This window comes from Podarcis filfolensis, assembly GCF_964270895.1.
Source record: "Podarcis filfolensis genome assembly, chromosome: 1".
NCBI lineage: Eukaryota > Metazoa > Chordata > Lepidosauria > Squamata > Lacertidae > Podarcis > Podarcis filfolensis.
In genome coordinates, this window is record NC_139604.1 from 45,117,036 (window position 1) to 45,138,315 (window position 21,280).

At 41.4% G+C, this 21,280-nt stretch overlaps 1 protein-coding gene across 14 annotated transcripts in view; it reads left to right on the plus strand.

The window, feature by feature from the left end:
• Window positions 1-21,280, plus strand: part of MYLK (myosin light chain kinase) — a 184,216-nt gene that overhangs the window by 62,780 nt on the left and 100,156 nt on the right. For 11 of the 14 annotated variants that reach the window (XM_083583789.1, XM_083583780.1, XM_083583782.1 and 8 more), the window contains 8 exons: window positions 3,556-3,763; window positions 5,991-6,039; window positions 9,132-9,297; window positions 10,384-10,549; window positions 15,110-15,146; window positions 17,239-17,822; window positions 18,794-18,997; window positions 20,144-20,278. In XM_083583789.1, the coding sequence (XP_083439915.1) occupies window positions 3,556-3,763; window positions 5,991-6,039; window positions 9,132-9,297; window positions 10,384-10,549; window positions 15,110-15,146; window positions 17,239-17,822; window positions 18,794-18,997; window positions 20,144-20,278 (1,549 nt within the window). Of the gene's footprint in view, window positions 1-501; window positions 552-3,555; window positions 3,764-5,990; window positions 6,040-9,131; window positions 9,298-10,383; window positions 10,550-12,748; window positions 12,783-13,180; window positions 13,305-15,109; window positions 15,147-17,238; window positions 17,823-18,793; window positions 18,998-20,143; window positions 20,279-21,280 lie in introns of those variants that run through there. The other 3 variants (XM_083583781.1, XM_083583784.1, XM_083583783.1) reach the window with 3 other exon arrangements.

The window sequence follows — 21,280 nt, forward strand, 5'->3', positions numbered from 1 at the left end:
GGAGTCTGTAACCTGAAGCGTATGTAACCTGAAGCGTATGTAACCCGAGGTACCACTGTACTACAATTTATTAAGGTCCCAGAGCAGGCTACAACAGTTAAAACGCAAGAGTCCATACAATTGGGACACTGAAGTTGGCTATAACTCAGTCCCTGTCACATACGCATTATGTGTTTGCACACATAGGGCCTTACCCCACTTACTAGTGGAGACAGGTTAGACAATCAGCATGCAATGTGAATTGGTCCTTACTTGGAAGTAAACTGCATTTCAATCTTTGTTCCTTTCTTTTGGGTGAAAGCAATCCTCCACCCCTTTACTCTTAGGAATCTGTAGGGCCCGTGTAAGGAGCAGACAGGGCTATAAATAAGGGCTATAGCCTTAAGCTGCAGAGCATTAGATAAGTGGATAAGTCCTTACCCATTGTGGATGTGTTATTAAATGCAGATGTTTCTGCAGAGCCTGAAAGAGTTACCAGAAAAATTAATTTTTTATTTATAGAAAAACCTGCTGCAGTTCTGGAATTGGTCCACCATCGGCATCAAACTGAGGTAACTGGCAGCTTGTTTTAGAATCGCCAGACATTTTTATGGCAGGAATACATCTTTTCAGTGCAGGGGTTAGTTCCATATGAAATGTGTTTCAAACTCTAGCTTGAAATGTAAATCCTCACAAACAGAATAATTCGCCACTTGCTGCTTCTCCTTATTCTCCTTTCCCCCCCAAGTACTGTATCAACTGATGCAGCTGCAAGGCAGTGTGGGCTAACGAAGCTCACAAAAACGAAGCCCTTTGTGCATCAATCAGCCTCTCTCTGATTTTCTTAGGAAGAACTCTCTCATCCTTTTGGATGCATGTGCCCCTCCTGCTGTTATTCCTCAAATTGGAGGCTTGATGTTTGCAAAATAAAAACACATGGAAAAAATTGAAATGTAGCTTATGTATGAGGGAGAGCCAAAAGATGGTCAAAGAAGCCTATGAAACTAACCGTAAGTGAAGAATTGGATAGGAATGACATAGTATGGTCCAATTGGAGCTAAGGGAAATTAGAGTGATATGTTCTATCATGAGGGAAAACTAATAATTTGGAATAGCATCCAGAAGGAGAAAGGCACAATACTTTGTGGCCTGTGTTATTTGAAATTGGACTGGATGATAGGAAGAGATTATAATATTTTCCAGGGAGGAATCTACCATCTATTTGTTTTGTTAAATCAATTCCTTCTCCTGCAAGCACTTCTGACATTGGTGCCTGCTTTTATCCAAACCCCTCACTGCTTTTGACACGCTGTAATCTAGAGAATATGCTTGGATCTGCTTTATTGTGACATTATTAGATTAATACCAATGGCAGTGCCAGAGAAACCTGAGTTATGCCTTAGTTCATTCAGTCTGCTGTTAACTGCCACTTCAGAAAATCTTTAGTTTTCTTTTATTTTACACCAGATGATGATAAACTGCATGATTGCTTGTGTGAACATCAGGAAGTTAAGTTTATCATTAGTAAATTAGCAGAGGAGAGGACAGTGATTCCTAAATTCTGGGTTGTTACCTTTTAGTGGATTACCAGATCTTTGTAGGTCCGCTCCACCCTTCCTATGGTGTGAGGAATATTTGCCAGTCTTCACAAAGATTATTGTTATAGTATAGTATTTTCCCCTAGTTGCAGAAGGAAATAGCTAAGACTGCAGCTGGACATTGTATTGTTATGCTTGTCCTTGGAGTTTAACATTCTGTGGAAACTTCTCCATGAGGATCACTGCTCATGCTTCAAATGTACTGCACCCCCATTTACAGATGCATTCCCATGTTAGCTGTTTTCTACCATGGACAGCCCTGGAACCCTTTTTTTGACTCCTCCTTCCAGTTGATTTTGTGTGTGCTTTTCAGTTTTCTTTACAATAAATGAAATTAAAACACACACACTATATTTGTTTATTGTGGGGAACAACATATTGTTAATTGGTGTTGGTCTTTGTAACTTTGTGAGAACTTTGTAACTGCCAAGGACACCACCTGGTGGATATTTTTTTTATCCTGTTTATGTCGTAGCTCAAAATAACTGTGTAAATGCTTTCAGTGCGATGGACTATATGTGAAAATTTTATATCATTTCCTGGACTACATGTGATAAGCTTGTATAATTTCCCAGGCTAAATCTGCTGGTTGAAGAATTGCTTGATAAAATGCCATGATGACCCATTGGCACTGGTCAGTAGGTAACTTTGCATGGTCTTGATGGTGACAGTTCCACATATTCACATTATTAAGGGGTATCTGCAGTTTAGAAATTGAATAGCAACATGCAGGAGAAAAAGTGCATTAAAAATCAGATGTTCCACTAACTTCCAGCCTTACTGATTGCTTAACTAAATTTACAGTTTTCAGCTCTAGTTAAGAATGTTAGGCACTCCTCTTGATTTATTCTGTTGGAACGAAATATATGGTCCAGTGAATATTTGAAATTCTGAATGTTGACATTCGGAATGTAAATGTTGGATTTATTATTTTGTATAAAATACTTATGTACGGTCTTGTATCCTATTTGGATTTTAAGGAAGTGTAACACTCAAAATGTATATCATAATATGGACTGAAATAAAACAGAAAATAAAGCTCATTCAAAGCAGAAATAGAAATAACAACAATTTTTAAATGTCTGAATGAATCAACATGTTTTTTGCTTCGTGCAAAACAAAATGTAAATCAGGCACTCTCTTTAAGGAGGGCATTCTGTAACTAGAGTGCAACCGCTGAAAAAGTCTTCTCCTGTGTGACTGAGTAATGTAGCTTAGATAAAGGCGACACCTGGAGAAGACCCTCAGCAGAAGATCTTAATTCATGGACAGGTTGGTATGGAAATAAGTGCTTCTTCAGGTGTTTGCCCCCCAAAATTGGGAGAAATAAATAGCTACTTTTGGATATTCTTGAAATTCATTTTGGGGAAAGTTCAGCTTTTATGTGTGATAAAATGTTAACCAAATTTTGCACACACACAGTGTTACACATGCACACTTAACACTCAAAAGACATAACCAGGTTTATTTTTCCATGGGTGGTATTTGACTCTTTCTAAAGAGGCTGATGAACATTGCTTCTTCTAAATGCCTCTCCTAGTGAATGCATCTGATAATGAGGCCTGCAAATGTCATGCTACAATAAATCTGTTAGTCTAGACAGCCGTTTGACAGTAGAATATGCTCTAATAATTTTGGCTCATGATTCTGCTTCTCAGAATTTCTCATTTCTGGCTTTAAAATTTCAAAAGACAGAAAAAAGCTTTGTCTGGGTAGCTGCCTGCTGGAGCAGCATTGCTAGTTTTAACAGCTTGATGCACCCAATAGTTTCTTTTCTTTTTCTTCAGGTTTTTGCCATTTGGCTCAAAACAGTTTGTATGTGTTTAACAGATATGGCTTTAGAAAATACTTTCCACTGGCTTATGAAGTGTTCTGCATTTCTTCCAGATAAAGTCACCTTCTGTGTTTGTTTCTCTCTCCCCCCCCCTTCTCACTCTCCCCACACCACCCCCAATCTTTCTGCACCCAATCTTTCTAGGTCAGAGGCATCCCAGAACCCCAAGTCACATGGTACAAGAATGGGCAACTTCTGACAGAGGGAGAGCGCTGTGTAGTGGACCGTAGCATTCGAGGGCTTTTCAGCTTAATTATAAAAGGGGTGCAGGAGGAAGATGGTGGGCCATACACCTGTGAGGCCCGGAATGCTGGTGGCGTTCGTCAGGTGACAGTAGAATTAACAGTGGAAGGTAAGGGTCTTTCCATTCTGTTGCATGTTATGTATAGCATGCTTTACCCTGGTAGCAAATGAACGGAGAAGTAGATTGAAAATACAGTGGTACCTCATGTTACATACGCTTCAGGTTACATACATTTTAGGTTACAGACTCTGCTAACCCAGAAATAGTACCTCAGGTTAAGAACTTTGCTTCAGGATGAGAACAGAAATTGTGCTCCAGCGGCGCGGCGGCAGCAGGAGGCTCCATTAGCTAAAGTGGTGCTACAGGTTAAGAACGGACCTCCGGAACAAATTAAGTACTGAACCCGAGGTACCACTGTAAGCAGGAAAAGCTTATAAAAATGATAAGGCTTTTAGTAAGGCAGAAAATGAAACGCTGGCTATTTCTATGCCTTCCCACCCAAGGAGAAGGAGAACATAGGCACCAAAGCTAAAGTCATTTCCACATTGATAGTACAGTGGTACCTCCGGTTAAGTACTTAATTCGTTCCGGAGGTCCGTTCTTAACCTGAAACTGTTCTTAACCTGAAGCACCACTTTAGCTAATGGGGCCTCCTGCTGCTGCTGCGCTGCCGAAGCACAATTTCTGTTCTCATCCTGAAGCAAAGTTCTTAACCCGAGGTAATATTTCTGGGTTAGTGGAGTCGTAACCTGAAGCGTATCTAACCTTAAGCATATGTAACCCGAGGTACCACTGTATCAGCTCTCTGCAACGGCTGCCACTAAGAACAGTGCTTGTGGAATGTTGGGGATCCACTTTAAGGCTATGTTTAGCTGCTGTGAATGCAGATGACCCCAGTTCCTGATGGTGTGGCCTTCTGTTAAGTAGCAGGACTGGATGATTGGCCGGATCCTCTTCCTCCTCCAGTCTGGCCTGTTTCAGCAGTATCTGTTTTGCTTTTCTTTGCAAATATTTATAACACTAATACTGAGGTTTCTGTACGTGTTTTGTGTGTGGCTTATTTGTGTAATAAATCATCCAGATGCAGCACCTTGGAGTGTTCAAAGTGGTTCATGCTGATTATCTCAGTAATTCTTAACAATAACCCTATCAGGTAGGTCAGTGCTACTACTGTGATATTATCATGATATTTTCAGGTCTTCTTGAGGGGGCAATGAGGGGAAGTGTGGGCATATGCTAGCTATCATTGGCTCCTCCACTGCATGGAGGAACCTGTGATAAGCTTGCAAGCCTTTGCGCATTGGAGGGCGAATGCTTTACTCATGGAGGCTCTCCACGTAATTTAGAACCCCGGAGATACTATAGAGAATGCAGAACTAACTGGTGCATCTCTGCTCTGCCCCACATCAGGTGATAAGGAGGCCTGGGTAAGGCTGTAGTGGCTTGCCTATGGCTTCCTGGTGAGATCACCTAGTGCAGGTGAGATTTGAGCTGGAGGCATTCACAGTTCATTCTTCACCACTGTGCTTTATTATTATTTTGTGCTTGAATAATAAGATATTATTTATGGAAGCTTCTTTTGCTCAAGCTTCCTAGGTCAGTTCATACTACAGTACTGTTCTGCCAAAAAAAGGGGGGGGGGGCGTATTCACCATTTAGTTATGTTGGCTTGGGATAATCCTGCCCATGTCCAGTAGATGGTGCTAAACATACAGTTAATAATACATTCCTCATATCTTGACTCTTGTATAAAACAGTTTTTTTGTCTTTATGGAGAGAAATAAAAGGTAACAAATTTAGATGGGTGAGCTTAAATAAAAATGGACTACTTTTGGAAGTAAATATAAATGCACTATTGAAAAGTAATTAGTAATTTTAAAAATGGCAAAGGACATTTCACAGCTTGGTAAAGTTATCTCTTTGTATATGTGGAGAAATGTTAGTGAAGAGTAAGATAGCTTTTTGTTTTTATATATGGGACTCAGTTTTGGACTCCTGTTTCGTTGGTTGAAAAGCACACCACACCAAATGGCTCATCCGTTACCACTGGGATCCAAAGCGTTGTGGCTTCTCCACCTCTAGAGTGATATATAAACAGCAAAACACACATACACGCAAGACATGGAACTTAAATGCTTCCCCCATTTCTGCAGAAGGAAAACATATATTTATTTTTTGCCACCTTGTATCATATATTTTACTAGAAATTGATGGAAGGATGGCTTTTTAATTTTTAATTTTCTAAATCTATAGCCAGTGTCCCTAAATCTGAAAGAAATTGCAGCCCTGATTAGTATTTTTATTGTATTTCTTTCTTTCTATTTTCTGCTTCCAGGATCTGTTTTGAAGAAGTACAGTCTGCCTTCTGGTGCCAAAAGTTCTGGGTAAGAATTCCAGTGGTTTTCACATTTCTAGAGCGGAAGAATACTGATAGCTTTTGGAATATGCACAAATTTTGAAATACTTCCCCCTCCATGCTTTCTTGAGCAAGATTGACCCTTGCTATTAGCAATATCAATTTTGCTCAAAACATTCCTTGCAACTAGGACAGACTTACAGAAAATTGCAGTACATTTACCAGCCCCTTGAGGCTTCTCAGCTAACTGATTGTCCCTCTCTTTCCACCTGTCTGCCTTTAAGGCCAGCTAGATACCAGCTGAAATGTGTGAATGCATGTCATGTACCTTTTTAAAATGTAAATAGTAGTGTGTGGTTGCGGGGCTGCGGGGCAGGCAATAGCATCATGTCTCTCCGCAAACTGCTGTGGGCATGAGAGGAGTGTGTGTGTGTGTGTGTGTGTGTGTGTGTGTGCGTGTGTGCGCGTGTGTGTGGCTGTGGCTAATAGCAGTTTCAGGGGTGATTTTTCCCACTTTTCCCACATGCTGTGCTCCTGAGCAATGTATGAAGTGTATTGTTGCTGAGTCTAAGTAGCCCACTATTCTTTTCTTTTTTCAAGTTAATAGTGAAGGCAAGGCAAGTGAGGCTCAAAGCAATTGTTTTTCAACTCATGTGATTTCTGAGACCACAGTGGTGCCTCGCAAGACGAAATTAATTCGTTCCGCGAGTCTTTTCGTCTTGCGATGTTTTTCATCTTGCGAAGCACAGTCAGTCGCAACTGCACCTCTTCAAGCGGTTTTAAGAAAAAGGAAACAAACTCGCAAGACGTTTTCGTCTTGTGAAGCAAGCCCATAGGGAAAATCGTCTTGCGAAGCAACTCAAAAAACGAAAAACTCTTTTGTCTTGCGAGTTTTTCGTCTTGCGAGGTACCACTGCATCTATATTTCTAGTTGCCTACAAAAATCTTCACTATGACCTTATTTTATTCAGAATTATCAAGTTGCCCCCAAATTGTCATCTTTACATTGATGTGACTGCTCCTTGGGCTGAGGCCATATGTGATTTTTCTTAGTGTTCTGATACGTTGTGGAAGCAGAAAGAGATGGGCACAACTTGTTGGCTTATGGGTAAGCTGTTGTGTGAAATGCACATGGCCCAAGAACGTTTGTTTCGTTTGCTTGCCTGAAAACCACAGCTTCAAATTCATCACTCTTGATTATCTCCTGCTAATGTGTGGTTGTGTATTTGCTGTTGAAATAGGCCTTGTCCATAGTAATTTGCATGGGTTTGGGTCATGCTATCGTATTGGCTCATATTTCAAGGCTGTTTATGAATGAGAGCGACCAGCTCAGTTGACTTGGTATTGATGATTTCATCACTGACATAGCTTGTTCCTTGAGTATGAGCAGAGATGGGCCAACACTATAAAGATGTTTTAACGCTGGTCATTTAACTCTGCACCTTAAATGTAGCAGCAGGCGGCTGGAAGGCCACTTCCAGCTTTTGATTTAGAGTTGGTTTTGTAAACAAGTTTATGGCTGAATTTTCAGAATTGCAGGTTCTATGAATTTTCATTCTTAAATCTTGGGGGGCTGGGGCGGAATTTAAAAGATTATGGTGTAAAACAAACCTCAGTCATCAACTAGGTGTCCTCAAATCACAAGATTCTTCACCTTGTAATTTTTTTAAAAAGAGGGTGGCTCTTGGCTTTTAAGATTTGGAGGGATTACTCCAAATTAGATCACTTGGCTGCACCAGTTGACTGGGTCACTCTGTAGGCAAAAGGGGGACATATCCCACGTTTCTGATGTGCCAGAATAAATTCCATGTATGCCTACACCATAACTTGCCATTGAACTCCTTTGTAGGTGCCTGTGTTAAATTTTCACAGAAAGTATGCATGCAAGCAAGCTACCGCATAGAACTTCCATTGTGGTTCTTGATGCTGAAGGACTGGCCCATCTCTGTTCTAAATGCACTTGTTCATATGCTCTGCAAAATAATGATTGGATTTTCTGCAAAACTATGTCTCACTTGGGCCCCTTTGTAAAGAGTATGACTACCCACTTTTGGATGAATTTGCCAGAGGCATCTAAATTGTGACAGAAGTCCAGTTAAGTTAGGGTGCTATTTATTAGAGAGTTAGAGGGTCTGTATTAGTTCCTTTAGTTCCTATTTTATTCTAAACAAAGTTGGGCAATTTCTTAGATAACTGAAGGAGAATGTTGAGAAGATCACCCAGTTCTGCTGGAGGATTCCTACAGAAAGATAAACAGTTTTATCAGATTTTGGATAGTGGTGATTCTGCTACGTAGTGGAATATTCATGGACATATGTCCAGTAAGAGAACTTATATTGTATGTGGCAATTAGACTGTTCTTTGTTACTTATGAACAACCAGAGCTGTCAAAGAGCATGCTTGTATGTGTTGTGTGCATATTAAATGAAGGCATCTGGCAAAATGGTGTTCCATTTTGGGAGGAACCTATGGCAATGATCATTATGTAAGCAGCTACCCTGCATTCCTTTTTTAAGGACACTCGTGACCTATCAATCAGCATTGTTCCATACTTTTCCATATATCCAGTTGTTTACTTTATATTTTGTACGTAGGTATGGATAAAGTGCAAAATGCAATTTCTGATTGTGTCTGGTCTGAAGGGAATTAATATACAAAATGTGGCACATGTTCCTTTCAAGTACTCAGAAGGGGTGGCTGGCAAAGGTCAAGCCTCTGCTTCCTAGTATTTTCATATGACATATGCCCCCTTCAGACTTGATGAGAGGTACATGCATTGTGTAACTGTACCTTAGAATTTTTTTAAAAGTGCAAATAGGTTCTCAAAAAGGACACCATATTGTCTACCGCAGGGGTGGGGAACAAGTGCCCCTGCAGCTATTGCTGAACTCAACCCCCACCATCCTCAGCCATTATGGCCAATGCTTAGAAATGATGGAAATTGTAGTTTAACAACATTGGGGGCCACAGGTTCCCTACCCCAGTCTACTGCTTTCATTGTTTTAATCACCCGAACACTGTTCCTAAAACACATTTAAGTAGCACAATTTAAGAAGTAACAATCTCTTTAAATATAGCTATATTAATTACTGAGCTCCGATAATATTGTTTCCTTTCCAGTGGTAGAGTTACTGTTCCATCGGTAGATCAACGACCAAGCATCTGGGGCGAATGCCCACCCAAGTTTGCTACAAAACCCAATCGGGTCATAGTGCGAGAGGGACAGACTGGTAAATTCTCCTGTAAGATAACAGGACGACCTCAGCCTCAAGTCACTTGGTTTAAGGTACAATTACTTGAGAGGATTTCCAAATTCACCTCTCCTAAAGGGAATGAAACCCAAAGCCTTGTTTATTTGAACTTGTGTACTTTGAAGTATCTTTAGCCACAGTTTTGCTTGGCCAGATTTTTTTAAGTTTTCAACCTGACCATGAAAACTTAGTTTCCTCAATCTTATTCCCCTGTGAGAATAAATTATGGGGATACATGTCAGAGCACTCCCATGATAAATTATTCCACACTGAAAGACATGGAAAACTTGCAGTGGAAGTATGTTCTGTAACCTTGTACACAAAATTAAGTTGAGATATCTTGGGGAAAGTATTGCAATAACATTTTAATTAATCACAAATTTATAAACCTTTACACACTGAGAACTCAGAAATGGCAACTATACTGCAAAATACACAATGGAATTTCAACATTGCAATCTTTCAGTCAGTGCAAGCATTTTTGCTTGCCACACGGAACAATCTCACATCTCCCCTTGTGTGTTGTTCTGTGAGTTCTTCTGACCTTCCAGAGGAAATTTGGGGGAGGACGGGGGAAGCCCCATTGTGCTAGTGGGAGTCCTTGTACTGGCTTCTGCTAGCATACCTGGTTAGTTGAATCCAGACCATTGTAATTGAGACTGAATTTAGTTTACAAACTATTTTGCAAGGGTTAGGTTTTCAGGCTGTGGATGAATGGGTGGCCAGAGCATAAAATGGAAAAATTAATACTCACCTAGATTGTGGCATCTAGAACAAGATGCCGAACCATGTGCAGGAATTCGAGTCAGACTCTCTAACCTGGCAAATATGTCTTTTAACTGAAGAATTCACAAAGTTCTGGCTTTGGGTTATGGCAACTGAGCCTTAAAATGTCCATATTCTGAGTGTGTCTTATCCGTGGTGTAAATCAGATTATCTGGAATGCCTGAGGTCTGGTCGCTTGGGAGTATTCTAGTAGTATATAAACATGCCACAGAGAGCAGTGAGCTGAATTGTAAAAGCAGAAAAATAGCAAAGGATGAGGTGTTAATCTGCCAGGCATTGATCCCACCCCCTCTACCATTAATGAACACCTTTGGTATTTTTCATGATGCATGCAGGGTGAAATTCAGGTGCAGAAAAGTGATCGTTTCAACATGTTTGAGAAAGCAGGCATCCAGTTTTTGGAGATCCAGAATGCTCAGCTGGTCGATGCTGGAATTTACACTTGCACTGTGATGAATAGTGCTGGGAAGGCTTCTGTGTCTGCAGAGCTCATGGTTCAAGGTATGGTTAAAATAGACTAAAAGGGAAAGAATGCAGGCATGCCAGCTAAAAGTTTTCCCAGAGTTGAGCCAATTCCTCCCCATCAGTCCTCTTCTCCCTCCTCCTGCTTTCTTGAATGACATTTAAAACGAGGTCCACACATGCAGTTCAGCATTCAGATTTTTTTAGATAAGCCTTGTATTTTAATCTAGTGGAAATGAGCTGCTGAAAGATCCAGCCTGTTTACTCTTGGAAATCTTGGAAATCCTGAATGCCCTTAATTACAGCAAGTGAAAATTATATTTATTTTAATTGAAATTTTGGCCCCATGTGTGTGTTTCTTTCTTTCCCCCACCTCTAAATAAACTGGAAAGCTAAACAAGCATGTTATTTTCTAGAAGCTTTACTAGCTTCTCAGACCTGAGAATTGATAGCTTTGGTGAAGATATAGAGGGAGGAGGGGGAAGTTTCTATTCTGCCAGTTCTCAAAGGACTTCCCAGGCAGCATGCATGCTTCTCACCATTTTTATCCTCACAATGATTAGCTTCAATAACGAGTGGGGGTATGAATCCAAGTCCTTTCTAACACTCTTAACCATTACGCGACCACTAACCCCACGTGTTTAACAGGTGGCTGTGGAAAAAAGTACAACTGGAAAATGGTGTTCTGCATGTTGTAATTCTGCCTGGTGTTCTGCCTTCTGGCTGTATGAGAATTTGGGTCCAGGTATTACCAGCCCACTTCCAATATTTCCATTCACTACACAACTCTGAAACTGGTGTCTGCGTTCAGCTACTCTGGCTATCTTTCTCTTCTATTTCTAAATACTGGTTGGCTTCCCACTTTCAGAGGGTTGTTGTTAGAGTCATTCAGACCCCCTAGACTTTGATTACAAAGAGAGCATTATATATTTAGCATACTTGTCTTTATCAACTCATTTTACAACTTCAAGCCCTCATTTGTAGTCCTTTTCATTACCCCACAGAATCAGATAAAAACATAAACTGTTACACAATTGGAATTACTGTTATTTTAAGCAAAACCATGTAGACCTCTTGTATAGATAAACTCTTTCCAAGCTCCCCCCCCCCACCTTATTTTTCCACTGGGAAGGGGAGTAAATGGCCTCTTAAGTTGATTGGATCATAAAGTGCTGCTTCATCTGTAGCGACAGCTGAGTGTTTTCAAAGCTTCTCTAGATTATCTGATCATCTTTCAGCTATAATGAAATTCTCTTGTTCTTTCTTCTTCTTCTCTCTCTCCAAAAAATAATTCCACAGTAATATTTTTTTCTAGACTGGGATGCACCCAAAGATGCTGTAGATCTTTTTGGATCTGGGACATTTGAACAAATTCCCCCCTCCCCCCATTATGTAGCATTGTTGTTGTCTAGTACATTTATTTGCTGTTTACTACATAAAATATGTCAAAGTGAATTACAGTTGCAATAAACATGCAGATACAAAGATTTTAAACAACATAAAAGAATTAAGCAACGTTATTTACTAAAAGTACTCCTGCCCTACCCTACCCTACTAAAGGTTGAACACTAAAACAGGCTAGGGTACCATAATGCCATATGATCCCAATTAAGAATCAATGCCTGGATAAACTGGAATGCCTTTACCTGGCACCCAAATGTTGATAATGATGGCACCAGGCACACTTCCCTGGGGATAGCATTCCATAGCTGGGGAGCCACCACTGAAAAGGCCTCTTCTTGTGTTGCCTTCCTTTGCTCTGTTTCTGAGTTCTTGTTTATTCCCTTGACGAATAATGAATTAAATCATGGAGGATCAGAAAACCTATTAAACTCACCACCACTTGTGGCTGTATTCTGGGAATGTCAGATTCTGCTCCATTATCCCTTAGCTTAGATGCTTTAGAATTACGGTATACAGCTGCCTAAGGTACACACACTTCCTGTGGATATTTTATATATTTATTGCATTGATAAACCTACCTTTTCTCCAAGGAGCTCAAGGTGGTGTACATGGTTCTCCCCCCTCCTCATTTAATCTGCACAGCAACCCTGTGAGGTCACAGTTAGGCTGAGAGGCAGTGACTGGCCAAGGTTACCCAGTGAGTTTCATTACTGAGTAGGGATTTGAACCCTGGTCTCTGAGGTCTAACCACTACACCACACTGTCCCTGATCCCAACTGAGCACTGTAATTTAATGGGGGGGGGTTGTTCTTCTTGTATACCCAAAACTTGTTGTGTGAGGTTTGCAGCATGAGGCAGAAAGGCCTAGGTAAGGGGTTGGTCAGGTTTTCCTGAGGGCACACCCAGCAGTAGCCTTTTGCTTTCTGGAGCACAGGATTTAAAATGTGACCTGGTTTCAAAATGGTTTGTGGTTATTCAACATCACCTATATAATCTTGTCTCTGAATTTTCTGGAGAACACAGTTGCAACCAAGGCTAGTCCCAAGTTTGAGTGGAGGGCCCCCTTCTCTGTCAGTAGGCCCTGCTGGGCTTAGCTGGCTACAGTGGCAGCACTGCAAGCAGTGGGCCTAGTTTCATGATTTAACTGTCCCACAGTGCCCCAGAGCAATGCTTCTTCATGGGCACAGGGGGAAATGACAAATGTGGCTAGATCCTGTCACCTGGTGGTACAGAACAGAAAATGAAATTAAGAGGGTGGAGTGCAGGCATATGCTGTGGGCTCAAGTAGCGCCCTGAGGAGGCCAGATGATGCTGCTGACCCTAGCCAGAGCAGCAGGAAAAGATGAATCCCTGCTTAGGTCTTGTGGTCTGAAGGCAGGATACCAGTCAAGTAAGTGACAATTAATTAAAATGTGAAACAGAAAGCAGCAGTAAGCCAGTACAGAGGCACAACTTCATCTCTGTTTGAGGTAGGGATGAAAACACCAAAATATTCATATTGTGACCATAAAAGGCCTTGAATCATGATCATGTTAGAGGCAGTGAGTTTGTGCTTTTCAAATCTAATCAAAACCAGGAAGGCAATCCATGGCCGCAGGGGATAAAACATGAGGATGGAAGTCAGCACTCAAGCAAAGGGCAGTATACAGCTCCAAAGCACAGTACAGGCATAAACCTACACTAGTGCATATGAAATGACATTCCTCCTCTCAATCGTTATGTTGCACATAGCTACATTTCTGCAAAGGTCCACTGCAACGGGGGTGGGATGTTTCTCAGCAATTTTTCTAAGTTTCAGTTGGTGATCTCTTGCTGAGTCGAGGATAATTGCGTTTGTGATATTGTATGCAATTTGGATATGGCTGTCATTCAAAACCTCATTTTAAATATGTCCAGAAACCATTTTCCGCAACTATTTAAAAACTGAAGAATGAAAAAAGACTTAGTTTGGGATGGTGATAAATCCCACCAGTATTTAAATTGAACACTTGGCTTCTAGATGAGGAAGAGATGTTTTCTTTTTTCTACATCACTGTGTACTCATTCTGGAAATAGAACAGGAGAGGCACTGAAGATATCTCCAGTCTGATTGTTATGAGCCCTGAGGAAATGCCTTGGAGAAGCTGGTCAAACCAGGACGAGGGGTGGGATGAGCTCAAGCAGTTAGAGGCTGATGATCCTAGGAGGGGTGGGGTGGGGGAGACCCAGTGAGCATGGATGGGCTGTGTCAGGTCCGGCAAGGTATCAGAGTAGTCAAGGGAGGTCATGGCAGGTGGTGAGTCTGAGGATTGACCTGTCACCAGGCTGGCCCACAACAGCTCAACCTCAAGGCCCTTCTCTGCCTCCTGCATTGCTGAGCTTTCCTCTCTACTTCCAAGCCTTCAGAGTTGACATCAGGTGACAAGTCTGGATCCCAGCCAGGACTGTCTCCACCTCCACAAGAGGTGCCCAGCCTACAAGGAGGACGTTTCATTTGCTTGCCAAGCCCAAATATGCTTTCTCACCCTTTATAATGGGAACCCAGAAGGGTGTGTCAACTGTTGGATCAATGTTATAGCTTGCTTAGCTTTGACTTATACCTGCGGTGCCTTTAATGCTTCTCTTGCCTTTGTATGGTACTGATTTGAGCACCCAAGTTGTTGTTGTTGTTGTTATTTATGATTTTCAGTTATATACATTTCAATTGTTTCACCGTCATTTTAACATTTCAAAACTCTACTTCCTTCCTCCTCTTTCTGCAGTTCCTTAAATTTATTTTTTATCATTTCCTGCATATTCTAAATTAATTTATTATTTTATTCATCTACTTTAATTATATACTCTTATGAAACTGCAGGTTATTACAATAATCCTGCCACTGTCCTTAGCCCTGAAATAAATCATTTGTATATGGCCTTTCTGAAAGTCCCAGTCTAACAAGGGTTTAATCTCCAGGGGCTTTTTTCTTCCCAGTCCCAGAAATAATTTGGTTGCAGTCACCTTATCATTTAAGCTAGGCAGGCAAATATTTGTGTGGCTGGAAGTGAATTGTGTTCTGCTGACTCAGGGACAAGTGAATATACCGTAATTTAGGGCCACCATGAATTCTCAGTAATATCAGATCTTGTGTCTTGAAAACAAACTGTAACATATATCCTCTCCTTAACATTCCAATATCATATTTTTATAATATCTTTTAATGCTTCATCATTTCAGGTTCTATTAAGAAAGACGTGCACACTCATCCTCCTTGGTATGTTGTTCAACTCCCTCTACCCACATTTTGATTTTATCCTTTTAAGAAAATAAACAGTAACCTATCTGTATGTCACAAGTCTTTTGCATTGTTGAGTCCATATAGCCTAATAATGGTTTACAAATTCCATAGGATCCCTCTTCTAATCTGGATATTCCACATGCGAGGAAGAGAATTTGGAGATAAATGCTTAATGGGGCTTCTGCTTCGGTTTGTGTAGGTTCCTCATGCAATGTAGAATCCTGATTTTCCAAGGTTCTGAGTCTCATGTGGGGACCCAACATAAGTACAGGAGGCTCCCTTCTTCAGACAATCACCCTTTATGGAGGGTGATGGAAGGAGGGGTGGAACTAGCATGCTCCTCCCCACAGTCCTCACCTCTCAGGTGGACTATCCTATACTAGAAGAATGCCTGAATAAGGCTAGGATTTTCTGTGGTGGGCTTCCTGACTCCTTGTGGATGCAGGTCATATAAGAAGTTTAGTGGAACCACAAGGGGTAGGGCTCTTTGGGTGGAATTTGCTCTGCCTGGCCTCCCTGCATCTGCCTGAATGTGTTTTGATATGAAATGCAAAGATACTGTGTTGGGTGCCCAGGGTTCAATCCCATGATGCTACTCCCAAGGTAAGGAGAGCAGAGAGAAAAGCAGGGAAGCTCCCTTTGTTCCTGACCGCAGTGAGAGGGCTGGACTGTTTGTTGGAAGACTGACCAGCCACAGCTGCAGTATGATTTTGGAGGCCAAGGATCTGTTAGTACCCATGAAGGCTTGGATTGTCAGTCTTCCAACAAGCAGCACCACATTGAGTTGATGCCTCTTGGGGCCTGCAAGAGGCTGATAGCTCACTGTGAGTATATGGCACATACTTTAAAAGTCAGGGTAGCGGGGCTGATTAGGACTGTGGCTGTGCCTTTAGTGGCAGCAGATAATAGGATAGAGGAGATTTGGGGTGCTGTTCCTCCCTTTCTGTTCTATATATGAGGCCCTGAGACTTTAACAGTGGGCGTGTGAGTTATTACTAGCTGAGTGGTCAAAATGTACGGTTTAATAGTAGGCTTTTATTTGCTTCCCATTACCTCAAACCCTCACACCATGGGCTCATGAAAGAACTAAATATTTCATAGTAGGCTCTTAATAAATAAACAAAAAGAATTAAAAACCCACAGCTTAGAATATTTTAAAACTCCATGAATCATCCATTTGGCCACGTGCTGTGAAGCTTATAATTATTATAGTTACTATTGATTACTGATAAAGTGCCTAAAATTGCAAGGTGCTGTGAAAAAATTACACCAGAAGGTGTACATTTTAAAGCTTTTTAGTTACAGAAGAACAGCAGATAAATGGTGCAGCAAATCAAGTGCCTATTCAAGGTTTTATTTCATTAATGGATTTCTATGCCACCTTCAGCAAAAATCCCAGAGCTAAAACCAGTGACCCAAGGCACAAGAGGCTTATAAAGTTGCCTTACACTGAGTCAGTCCTTTGGTCCAGCCTAGTTCAGAGCTGTCTACTCTGACTGGCAGCTGCTCTCCAAAGTCTAGGGCAGGGGTAGACAGCATGGTGACCTTCAGACTACAAAATGCATCATACCTGACCATTGGCCATGCTGCCTGGGATTGATTATTGGAGTCCAATAAATCTGGAGAGTATCACTGCCTATTCTGGTTTAAGACATAGGTCTCCATTTTGAAATCATTAAAGTGTAGGTCCTGAGGATTGAACCTTGGAACCTTTTGCACTTTAAGCTATGGCTTCTCCTTATCCCTTGTAATGGATTAGTTGGTCTTGTAATAGATGTCCTATATCATTCATGTGGTAGGTGCAGGATTGAGTGCTTGAATGTTGTCCCTGCACATACAAGTAGCATGTCAGGAAGAAGGTTTGCACACTTTATATAGACTACAGCTCCTTCTTTTTCTTTCTTTCTTTCTTTCTTTCTTTCTTTCTTTCTTTCTTTCTTTTTTGCACATAATACATATAGCCTGCTTTAAAAGAGATTAGTAAGCCATTTTAAAGAGATTTGAAGAAATGCATGCAACCATGATGCGAATTGTTCTGTGTACTTAATAAACTTCCCTCCTCTCTTAGCATGCCAACAAAATGCAGTACCTTTACAAAACCCACCATCACAACCAAAGCTATTGAAACGTCAGAGTTCAGAAAGGCCACTAGCAATGGAATTGCTAAAGAACTCAAATCCACTACCACAGAACTTTTGCTTGAACCCAAAGAAAGGCCAGCCGTAAAGAAAGAGATCCCTCTCACTTCATCCAAAGAAGCCAAACAGAATCAACTGGAAGAGGTGAAGGAACCCCATATAGAGCCACGTAAAGAGGAAGGGAAAGGTTGCAGAGTCCTGCAAAAAACATCAAGCACCATAACTCTACAGTCTGTTAAAGTACAAACTGGACCAAAGGCACAAGTGAAGGCAGCTTCCTCTGGGCAGGAAGATGATGGGAAAAAGCCAAAGCAACCACTCACAACAGGCTGGCAGGCTGCCCTGTCTATCAGGCCAAGTGGTTTGAGGACTAAGGAATTAGATGACCGTGTTGGATTAAAGAAAACCATAACTGATGTAAAGAGGGAGACTCAAGGGATCGCTCCCCAATTTGAGTGTCGCCCACAAAGCCAAGAAGCACTTGAAGGAGAAGTGGTTACATTCAGATGCAAAGGTAAATAGGAGAAAGGCTTTGCCCACAGTTGCAACAGCAGCATTAGGTGGTAAAATACTGAGGCTAGTAGAAGGATCTGTACAACTTTGCAATGCAGGAGGGGCCTCAGATTTGTGAATGCTTCTCCATGATGATAAAAACAAAAATGCATAAAACACCTCCCTCCAAGAAGAAAACTAGCAATATAGGGAACAAGCTGGACTAGTCCCCCTGACCCTGCTCAATTGGGGGGGGGGGCGGTATTCAGAACTCCTATCTCCAACCTGCTGACAGAGAAGGGAGAAGGGAGTGCATGCATGTGGTTTCTCTCTCTGAGTGGTTTCACTGCATGTGTGCATGTGGTTGTGGTATGTGTGTGGTGCTAATTCAGGCATAGGCAAACTTGGCCCTCCAGGTGTTTTTTGGGACTACAACTCCCATCATCCCTAGCTAACAGGATCAGTGGTCAGGGATGATGGGAATTGTAGTCCCAAAACATCTGAAGGGCCGAGTTTGCCTATGCCTGTGCTAATTACATCTTCCTTAAATTGGAAATGTACCCACAGGTCCCCAGAATTTTGGGGACCTGTGAACTGGATGTCCCATTGGATAGTTTCCACCATAATTTTCTATTGTTGCCTTAAGAATTTTCAAAACTAGCTTTTCTCCAAAGTGTCGTGTCATGTGTCTTCCTGCTAAGAACACAACAACCCATTTCATTCTGCCCACTATATTCCAGCTTGATGAACTTTTTAGTTTGCTTAATGATGGGTGACCTCTGTCCTTTTTCAGTAACTAGAAGCGGGCTGGCTTCTATTTAAAGCATGAGTAGCTGTACTTTCTGGCCTTCACCCTTCTGGACCAGTGGTGGGTATGGCCAAAAGTGGGTGAGGCTACCCCACACTTTCATACCCATAGACACTTTTTCATGCACTCAACATATGTATGTAACATTAATATATTTTAGTAATAATGCACCTGTGATGAACTAGTTTCAGGGAAGCCCAAGGCAAATGTTGAATGGTTCAAAGAAGGATGCCAAATGGAAGCAGGAGATGAAGTCCAAATATATGAAGAGGATGGAATCCATTGTTTGTGTCTGAAAAAAACTCAGCTGGAAAACAGTGGGTCTTACCGCTGCACAGCCTCCAATTCTCAAGGCCAGGCTTCAACCAGGTGGATATTAACAATAAAAAGTAAGTACATTTTTGGTGCATGATTGGCACAGATGATTGTTTCAGGACTTCGTGTCAGGGTGAGTGGGGAAAGGTTAAAGCAGTTTTGTTTAAATATAATAATTACAAAACCTATGAAGCAAGTCATCCATAAGGGCCCACATGATACAGATTGTTACCCAATTATTATGAGTTGGGTAAGATTTCTTGGAGACCTTGACTTAATACATAACATGAGTGATTGTTTCTTGATCTGGGAGTTTCGGCTGTGTGAATGTGCTGATTTGACCAGACCACCCAAGCGCTTGGGCCCTGCATATTTAAGAAATAAAAAGAGTGCTTCTTTATAACAATGCCAAGCAGTCATAGCTGCTCCACATTTAAAAATAACCTGGTAGGAGATAGCACTTATTTTAAAGTTTGTAGTGAAAACTCTATAATACACTTTTGGCTCTCAGAGCAGTTATTCAAAGGCTAGGCTTTCTATAAGCAGTGAAAAATCAATATGTTCTGGGAAAAGAATGTGGATGATGGGAATAGACAGGGAGCAGAGTGTCAGGGGAGAAAGAGGTTAACAAGGGAGGCATTAAGCATCATCTCCCTCTTGCTGACACCAGCTTTTCTTTGTTGCAAAGCAACCCTCCTGAGGACACTTTGCAACAGGGGGCTCATGCAGACTTCCACTTCTACTGCCACTTTCCCCTGGGAAAAGCCAATTTTTGCTGCTGAATTGAAGCAAACGTCCATCATGTTTTCTTCAGATTGGCATTTGCCAATCGTTATCGTTCAGCACTAACAAGCGGATTTTCCCAGGGAAAGTGGCAGAGCAAACAGAAAACTGCCCAGACCCATTCTTTCTAGGCATGGGACAAGCTGAGGTGTGGATGAACGCAGAGAAGGGGCTGTTGGGCTAATGGTACCCATGAAGCCTGCATTGTGACCTGTCATTTGGTGTTTATACGTAATAGACTGCAACACTTTATGAAGTCCTTAACCAATGTGACCTGACATTTTGACAATGAAACTTTTAATTATGTATAGCTGGTAAAACACTTACTGTTTTGCTGTCTATTGTGGGAATTGCTTTTCCATTCTGAAACAGGTTACTGGTGCTGGATTTTGCAAACCTTCTGTTTCTAATGTATCTTCCTTTGCTTTGATTTGTAGGGCCCAAAGTGAAGGATGTCGCTCCTCATTTTTCCACCATTTTGAAGTCATGCAGTGTGAGTGAAGGACAGGATTTTGTGCTTCAGTGCTTAGTTGAGGGTACCCCTGTGCCTGAGATCACTTGGCTCCTCAATGGTAAGTCTTGGTCAGAAAGAAATGGCAGCCCTACTGTCTGTTTCTTGTAACATTGCTAACACTTTGGTTACCAGCATCTACATACGAATTGGGGCAGTCAGTCAGTGAGGGGGTAGCCAGGGGACTTTGATCGGAACATAGGAAGCAACCTTAAACTGACTTAGATTATTTTCCCATTTAGCTAAGTATTGCCTGCACTGACTGGCAGCAGCTTTCTGGCATCTGAGATCACAAAGCGCTGCCACCAGTTGGTGTACAGAGCTAGATGGACCAATGGTTTGACTTGCTTTAAGGCATCTTTCTGCTTTCTTATCAATGGAAGGTATGCACAAGCTGTCTGAGATTAGCAGAGCAGTTCAGGGCAGATTTTTCTAAAAAGGCTGCTATCCCATCACAGTTGCCTAAAATATGTGGCACAACTAAGATCTGGCAAGGCGTTCTGGAGCGAGGACAGAAAACGTATTTGCTGCTGTTTTGAAGTTTGTCCAGTAGAGGGTGTTTTGTGACAAGGCTGCATTTTTGTTGTTTGCTTGTATGGCGGTGAGCTTTATTGCAACAGAATGCAGATTTTAGGAAATGAGACTGAATGTTTCCTTAGTATGTATGGTTTATTTCATAAGATTTACAAAAATACAAAACAATAAAATCAGTAAAAACATACAAAAGTTAAAATACTAAAAACAAATTAAGATTACCTAAATTTTCTAAGCGTCGGGTTAAGCTTGCCTTAACAGGAATGTTTTTAGCAGGCACTGAAAAGAATACAACAAAGGCACATTCTTGATCTTAATAGGCAGGGAGTTCCAAAGTTCTTGTGGTTGATTATCAAGAAAAGTGAATATAGTACCGTATCTTCTCATTTCCTCCATTTCCGGTATAAATCTTTGGTTAAAAGGTATGTTCTTAATTACCAGAAGAAGCACCCTGCAGTCAGTGCTGACTACTATCCAGGGGAAGATCATACCCTCACTGTATGCAGCACTGTGGATAAAGCCCCTTCTC